Source organism: Cucurbita moschata, unplaced genomic scaffold, assembly GCF_002738365.1.
Source record: "Cucurbita moschata cultivar Rifu unplaced genomic scaffold, Cmos_1.0 Cmo_Scf00032, whole genome shotgun sequence".
In the NCBI taxonomy this organism is placed as follows: Eukaryota; Viridiplantae; Streptophyta; class Magnoliopsida; order Cucurbitales; family Cucurbitaceae; genus Cucurbita; species Cucurbita moschata.
Window position 1 is genome coordinate 475,385 of NW_019268548.1, and position 7,720 is coordinate 483,104.

At 37.7% G+C, this 7,720-nt stretch overlaps 2 protein-coding genes and 1 long non-coding RNA gene across 8 annotated transcripts in view; 1 reads left to right on the forward strand and 2 right to left on the reverse strand.

Moving 5' to 3' along the window:
* Window positions 1-851, reverse strand: part of LOC111430135 — a 12,549-nt gene extending 11,698 nt beyond the window's left edge. For 5 of the 6 annotated variants that reach the window (XR_002708285.1, XR_002708280.1, XR_002708283.1 and 2 more), the window contains exon 1: window positions 470-649. This is a non-coding gene — a long non-coding RNA (uncharacterized LOC111430135). Of the gene's footprint in view, window positions 1-469; window positions 650-691 lie in introns of those variants that run through there. The other variant, XR_002708282.1, reaches the window with a different exon arrangement.
* A 584-nt stretch (window positions 852-1,435) lies between these two features.
* Window positions 1,436-3,170, forward strand: LOC111430150. Its single transcript, XM_023066330.1, has 2 exons — window positions 1,436-2,289; window positions 2,676-3,170. The coding sequence occupies exons 1-2, from the start codon at window positions 1,857-1,859 to the stop codon at window positions 2,897-2,899; spliced, it is 657 nt and encodes a 218-aa protein (XP_022922098.1). The 5' UTR covers window positions 1,436-1,856; the 3' UTR covers window positions 2,900-3,170.
* Window positions 3,171-4,481: 1,311 nt separating this feature from the next.
* Window positions 4,482-7,694, reverse strand: LOC111429925 (tryptophan aminotransferase-related protein 2-like). The gene is made up of 6 exons (XM_023066001.1): window positions 7,554-7,694; window positions 6,854-7,109; window positions 5,621-5,924; window positions 5,219-5,499; window positions 4,839-5,143; window positions 4,482-4,759 (listed from the first exon to the last, which is right to left on the reverse strand). The coding sequence occupies exons 1-6, from the start codon at window positions 7,570-7,572 to the stop codon at window positions 4,572-4,574; spliced, it is 1,353 nt and encodes a 450-aa protein (XP_022921769.1). The 5' UTR covers window positions 7,573-7,694; the 3' UTR covers window positions 4,482-4,571.
* Between the last annotated feature and the right edge of the window lie 26 nt (window positions 7,695-7,720).

Genomic DNA, 7,720 nt, shown 5'->3' on the forward strand with positions numbered 1-7,720 from the left:
TTTTAAAAAAAAAAAAAAAAAAAAAAAACGCATTAGAAACTGATTCCAGTCACTTCCAAAATATTTATGTCATAATCTACAGCAAGTGCACTATAAAGTCAACTTTTCCAGCAATTATATTGTCCCCAAAAAGTATAACCATCTTAGAAAATAAGCATATAAGCATATAAGTAAAATCCTTCAAACTAAAGAGTAAATGCAAATTCGTAGAAATGAACATAGTTCAACTGACAAACGTGTGTACTCTCGACCAAATAAATTTGAACATAGTAAATGCAAGTTGCACAAAAGTCCTAGCTGATTGTGATAAGATCTAAGCCAACTGTGAGGCTAAGTGACTCACAGCCCCACACAGAAAAAAAGAAGTTATCAGAATCAGAATTAAATTTCATATACAAAATACATATTCGTTTTAATATCACATGGTTAATGCATTAACTAACGAGATGAATTTATAAGAAGCAAGTACCTGTTTGTTCTGTTGTTTGTGCAGGCGAGGGTACCATTTTTCTCTTTCTTTTTGTCACTGTCGGGCGGCCACCACAGCCCTCATCGCTACGCAATATCTGAGACATTGAAGGAAGTTGTTCACAGCAATTAACTTCAGAATTTATGGGTCCTCTTTTGTTCTGTTGAAAATCAAGCAACAATTTGAAACTCTCACATTTCAATTCCAGAAATTTACTCTTACCCGTTTAGGGTAAATGTGTAGCCATCACTGGTATCTCAAAGTGCATTCTAGAGACGAAGTTTGATTCCAATACACCATAACTGCAGGTCGTTTTCAACCATGGAATCCTATGACATATTAAGCCTAATCTTTTATGAACTGTCGGTTATACCATCCCAATTCAAATTCGTCGTTATTAGCCTCAGAGATTTGTGCCCCTTTACTGTAAGTTACTGAATTTAGAATTGAACATTAAAACAATATCTTCCTTCACCAACTCCTTACCATTTTCTGCGGTGGTTGGTAAGGTAGAATTTTCCAGTTACTAAAAGTGGAAGCAAAACCTTGAGTTTATAAGGTAAACATCTGTATTCAGATCAATTTTTTAGGAAGAATCTTAAAGTAATATCCATTCTCGCTAAGTTTTTGCTCAAGAAGCACTTCTAAGTTTTGACACACCACGAGAATAATATACACGTTACTTCCTTAAAACTCATGTCAAGCAAGTTCAAAGTAAATTTAAAATGGACAATATCAAATGAACGTGAAAAAAAAAAATCATTATTCTAGCGCTATAGTGTTAGGTGTTGAGAGTTGTCCATTTGGCTATGGTATGTGTGGACAGCAGAACTTTACCTCTGTCATGCAACAAGCGTAAAAAGGCAAAAAAGAAGGGATGAGAAACGTCGGGACATTTTTGCAGTTGAGATGCATAATTGATCTCAAGGAATATTTATAGCATGGGAAAAAATGTTCCAAGTACGGTACCACTATTAATACTTTTTCCAAGTTTCAAAGCTAGTAGGGCCACTTTTAAAGCGCTGAAGATCTATTCAAAGTTACCAAATAATGTGTGTGTGATGATTTAGTCTTTGCAAAACTTTATCATGTGAATTAACACATCAGATTCTGAATTCCGAATGGGGTCACAGGTCATATCTGTCTGTATTTCCTTGTATAAAATGACAGCCATTCACGCGCCTCATAGACGTTTCCACTAATCATTAACTCTGAGAAAGAGCTAACCAAGTAGAGCAAGGGATAAGCACAGCCAATATAGGTACCCCAAATGCAGCTCTCTTATGGAGGAGCCTTTCATCTCTCTCCTTTATTTCCAGTCTATAAGGCCAACTTGAAGACTCGCTCAGTAACCCAGAAAGGCTAAAGAAGCAAAGCCTTCACTAAGATGGGTGCATGCTCAAGCAAAGAAGGGAGTGAGATCTGTGATGATGATGTTAGAGGATTGAAAGAAAAGGTAAGGTTACTTAGAGAGGAAGTGAGGGGTGTAATGTCTGAGATGGATAAGGTGACTAAAGCTCATGAGAAAGACAAGATGGTTTTTGCATTTAAGGAGGCAGATTGGAAATCAGAGAAAAAGAGACTCAAAGAGGAGGTGAAGATGTTGAGGAAGAGGGTAAATGAGAGGATTACAGAGATTGAAGAGAGAAATTTTGGAGATAAGACTGCAACAGAGCGAAAGATGGAGGGAACTCCAAATATCATCTTTGGGCAGATACAACAAGAAAGAGCACACAGAGATGAAGCCATTGAGAAGTGGAAGCAGCTTTACCACGCTATCAAGATTGAGCTTGATGACCTAATTCAGAGGACACATAATGGTATGTCTATGAACTTATCTTTTCTTCTAGTCATCACAGAAAATCTAATTTTCCTTTTGTTTCTGAATTTTCTGTTGATTTTCTTTCAATTTACTACTTTTAAGCTCAAGATTAGTGTTAGAAATCACGACTCTCCGCAATGGTATGATATTGTCCACTTTGAGCATAAGCTCTCATGGGTTTTTTTTTTTTTGGGCTTCCCTAGAAGGTCTCGTACCAATGGAGATGTATTCCTTACTTATAAACTCATAATTATTTCCTAAATTAGCCAGTGTGGGACTCCCTCCCAACAATCCTCAACAATTTGATCAGTGAAGGCTAACAAGAATAATAAATGCACATTAGATTTCCCATTACTAACAGGCACTCATCGGTTACTTTGATAGGAGATGGATTATACTGGGGAGCAACTGAGAGGACAGACGCACTACGAACAGAATTACAAGCAAAGGAGGAGACAATAAAAGCCCTCAAAGAACGATTAGTTTCAATGGAGCAAGAAAAATATAAGAGGAACAGAGATATTGACATACTGAGGCAAAGCTTGAGAATTATGACCAGTAAGAAGGAACAGCAGCTAGGTACTTTCCATAAATGCGTCTGTAAGTAACCTGCCCATGAATTGGGCAAGAAAACAAAATTTTCAACACCATATTAGAATGATGAACAAATAATGAAATGCCGATTGAATGTGTTTTGTAAAGATTGTTACCTCTGCACCCCCACCCTTCATTTCAACCCAATGGTCATTCTCATCATCATTTTGTCGGCATGGTCCAAAGGTAAACACATTTTTGTTCCTTAGACTGGGATTTTGGGAAGAGTTGCAAAAGATGAAAAGAAAATAAAAGATTAATCCTCTCTCAGTTGACAGGAAGATACCTGTGCTGATTCATAGATAAGGCTACAATTCAACTTTGATAGACAATCACACAGTTGATCGATTTCTTGGAATTTAAATTTAGAATATAATTATTGCACTATTGTTCAAGTTATAGTTATCACAAATCAATCACACAGGAAAATATAGCTTGTAAAACAATAATGTCCAAGTTCTTATATGTGAATCTAGCATTGTGGGGCTCTAGCTCGATCAATAACATCCCCGATTCAAATTTTGTTAAATCAACAATGAACCAAAAGCTTAAATTCATGGGTTATGTTCATTTCTAGTAACATTAATACTTCAAAAAAATTTGTGCCCAGCCTTGCAAACATGCGAATCAAATTGTTTTCTTAAACTGAAACAATAGGAGAAATGCTTCAACTCATGCTAATAGCCAATTCTACAAGGAATTATTTACTTGAACTCAATCATATGCATAATGGCTGCTGAAACCTATCAGTAAATCGAATTGTAATAGCCATTGTGGATCATTAACCTAAATCAAAACATACCTTCATTGAACTTCCTGATTGAAAGGAACGGCCAAAGAAATGGCCTAAGTAAAATGGAAGAACCAAGCCAAGCTCTACGCAATCCAAAGGATCCATAAAACGCATTTTATCCATTATCGTAGCAATGACGGAGACGAAACGCACTGAAATCGCTCCAGTCGACGCCTGAAAGAAGAAAGATCATTGAGCCTTCGCGCCATAAAACGTTCGTGCGTTTCTTCAATGCATCAGGGCTACCTTTTCTTTTTAAATTAAAAAATAATATTATATATATACAATTAGTTAAAAAATTAATTTAAAAAAGTTAATTCACTAAATCAAACTTATATTTATATATATATATATATATATATGCTAATGTTTACACATCAATATAAAATTTAATTATAAGATACTACGAAATAGCATTTCGAAAAAATTCCCAATCATATGGGAATGGATTGATTACCGACGGTTGAGATTGATCCGACAAATTTTGGTTGATAATTGGATGTGGCCTGGGTCCAGTCTGTAGCAACTTTTGGGCTGTGGACCTTTTGAAATGACATGTCCAGTGGCACAGACATACAGTTGAAAGTTGCACGGTTGCCGGTTGGGCTGGGCCTCCAATTAATTGGAAGCTTTGAAATTGGGCCCATCCGGATACCAGCCACCGCTTAAATTGATATAATGGTCAAATTATAATTTTAAATTAAAATTTATATTAAATAAACCAGCCAAATTTAAAAATAAAAAATAAAGAAATAGATAGCGAAAAACCAGAATCAAAAGCAAAAATTTATATTTTTCCTTATTTTTGTTTTCAATTTTACATTCGGAATCCCAAAACCCCCCTGTGTTCTTCAACCTCTGATATGCCGTCTCAGCCGCAACAGCGTCAGATGTCATGAGCTGATCTGAGACAATCTTTCTATAAATAAACTGTAGGTTTCCTCACGATCCAGCATGCTAACACGGACGTATTTGGGGCTAACACCGAAATGCTTTCCGCCTCGTGCGAGTATCTTGTGGCCTCGGAAGAAGCTCTCGCAATCATCAACGTCGGCTCCATCACATCTCAACCATGCAAAGGCTGCACACAATGAAACATGGAGTCAATTGATTGCACGAGTTGAAGGGGAAAAAAAAAACATGTTTTAAATTGTTCTTGCCAGGTTGGGTCCCCAAGTTGTTGTCAAAGAAGCTGCAATGTGCGGGAGAAAATTTTGGCAAACTAAATAAGCCGCTGTCTTTCACCGCCTCCCTTAGCAACCTCCATCTCTCAGTCATTACGGCGTGGCTGAAATGGAAGAACGATTCCGGAGACTCCGAACCACCGGCTTGTTCACTACTGTCGGATACCACTTCCAGAACTTTGGCAGCTCGAAGCTGCGAGTCTTTTGACACGCCAATCGTGTTCAGCTCTATGAATTTGACCATTCTCTTTGCTACTTCAACGTCCTTCACTAGAGCCCACCTGAAATTTGAAGAAAAATAGCGTTGGAATTTGGAGACAATTTCAATTTTCTCTTAGCTTAGCTAGCTAACTGACCCAATGCGCGTCCCAGCATGGCCAGTACTCTTTGACACAGTGAACATCGTCAAGTCATAGTCACAAGGCGCAGAAATGGGCGTATATTGCGGCCAGTAATAAGCAAGGTCGTGGATCAATATACCGCCCGTTCTGTTCACCACGGAGTGTCGAATGAAGCCATCCGGGTTGTTGGGGGAGGTGACCAATTCGATGTAAGGCTCATCCTTGTCAAATTGCTTCGCATCGCCAGCCCATTTGTGGAGCCCCGACTTGACGCAGTCGGTCATCAAAGGGTAAGACTGCAATTCATGTGATTAGGTTCAGTCAATAATTTCTTTTTTTTTTTCTTTAAAGAAATATCAGACAGTGCATGTGGAGCAACTATTCAGAATAAAGTTATTGAGTCGAATCATGACTCACCGAGTAGTATGGAGCAGTCGAGACCACGCTGATCGGGTGGGACGAGTCTTGCGGGGAAAGGGCATAGAGGGCAGCTAAGAAGAGCTGGGAGGACCCCGTCCCGACAACAATGTGCCGCCCCTCGGTCACAGCGTTACCAGCAACCTTGTGTAGCCTCACAATTTGGGTCGCAAGCTCAGGCTCCAAGAACCAACAAAGGTTCTTCCCAGCAGAAAAATAGCTCATTGATTGCCATCCAGGGATCACAATCGTAGTCTTGTCCCCCATTGCCTTCCAATATTGCTCATACATTGTCGGGTCACCACTGCATTAAATCATATCATAAATCCTACATCAAACTTCATAACAATTACACGTTGAGATCCCATGTCGGTTCAAGAGTAGAATGAACTCGGAAAATCTCTCATTAACCGATACATTTCGAACAAAAAAAAAAAATCAAAAGAGAATAATATCTGAGATTTAATATTATTAAATTTAAGAGATTTATGGAAAAAACAAATTAAAAGGTTCCATTCTTCTATAATTTAAGATTATTTCTTTAATGAATGGTGCCGGTGTTGGTGTTGCATGCAAGGTGGAATAAGCCACGTGGTTCCCACAAAAACGAGAATCTTCGTATTCTTATTCTTCTTGTTCTTAAAAAAAATAAAAACAAAAACGAACACCATGATGACAAGTTTTTGGGTCAACTTCAAATCACAGCCGTCCATGGTGCATTTTCGAATTTAATCAAACAATTATAATAATAATAATATATTTTTCATAAATTAATAAATAAAAAAAATTAAAAAAAAAAAAGAAAAAAAAAGAACAACAAAAGCACGAGTAGTTTCCATTCCACTGTTTCTACCTTTCTAGTTCTACCCTCTTTCTAGTTCTACCCTCGAAAGCCTCAACCCAAAACAGAAGAGCCCAGAGCTGTCTCTGTCTATGTTTGCAGCCAAAACAGCAACAAGACGGCATGGATCTTCAATCCAAAAGCGCTTTCTAGACAACGCCAAGGACTTGAACCAAGAGTTCCAGTTTTTTTCTTTTTTAGCCTTTTTAAAATTTATATATATTCCTCCATAATGTCACTGACATCCCACACCTAAAAAGCTGGAAAAAAAGCAGCTACTTATACCTCGAAATTACCCTCTTACCCTTCCCCCCATCGAAGAACAAAAAGATTAATTTTGTTCAAGGAAGAAGAAATCAACAAACACGTAAAGAAGAAATCAAAAAACTCACTGGTCGAGATTAATAACTCTTTGTCCTCCATTTTCATCAACAGAAGGTTGAGTTTCGCGAGCTGCTGCTGCTGATTCAGATGGGAAAGACAAGAATCTCATTTGGGAAGCTTTAGTGCCTTTGTGGACCGCCATTGGAGCTCCACTTTGGTGCTTCTCATTCTGATTTACACCTCTTAGAATCAAACTCACATTCAAAGCTAGAGACAGCACGAACAAATGCCTGAAAGAAACGACATCCGCTATTCTGGCCATTGCTACACGAAAAACAGAGCACAAAAGGGAAGAAAAAACAGAGTGTTAGAGAAGAAGAAACGGATGAGGGGAAGAAGAAGGGTATTGTTATTAGCGTGTTTGATTGCTGCGAATGGGGAGTAAGGAATGAAAATATGAGGTATAAATAGGAAGCAGAGAAGATTGAGATGATTTCAAACAAAAGAAAGTGCCAAAATGCCAAAGGGATGGTAGGACATGAAGAATTAAAGTTTTGAAGGCATGCAGAATCCAGAAACAGGGATCATTTCATTTTATCTTACAAGTACATTCCAACGGGGGAAGTCATCATAAAAGGTTTGATAAGTTTCGAAAAAATTATTAGCTTAAATGGAAAGTTGAAATGGGGGAAAAAAAACAGAGTAATATCCGGTCGTGTTCGAGCTCTTCTCTGTGATTCTAAAGGAAGATAAAGGATGAAATAATACCACAGCGTTTTGTCGCCATTTTTGGAGCTTGAGAGGAAGAACAATAAAGAGAGTCGACAAAGAAGGCGAAATTGGGAAACTAAATCGAAAAGGAAGAAGAACAGAACACCTTGTTGTTGATGTTTTTTTTTTTTTTTTTTTTTTTTTTTTTTTTTTTTTTTTTTTTT

Excerpts from the sequence above, each read along its gene's own strand:
- LOC111429925 (XM_023066001.1), bottom strand. Across the intron at positions 5,925-6,853 it reads AGAGTTATTAATCTCGACCA|TGGTGACCCGACAATGTATG; the intron begins GTGAGTTTTTTG and ends GATTTAATGCAG. Across the intron at positions 5,144-5,218 it reads CATGCTGGGACGCGCATTGG|GTGGGCTCTAGTGAAGGACG; the intron begins GTCAGTTAGCTA and ends TTCAAATTTCAG.
- LOC111430150 (XM_023066330.1), top strand. The coding sequence starts at position 1,857 with ATGGGTGCATGCTCAAGCAAAGAAGGGAGTGAGATCTGTGATGATGAT. Across the intron at positions 2,290-2,675 it reads AATTCAGAGGACACATAATG|GAGATGGATTATACTGGGGA; the intron begins GTATGTCTATGA and ends TTACTTTGATAG.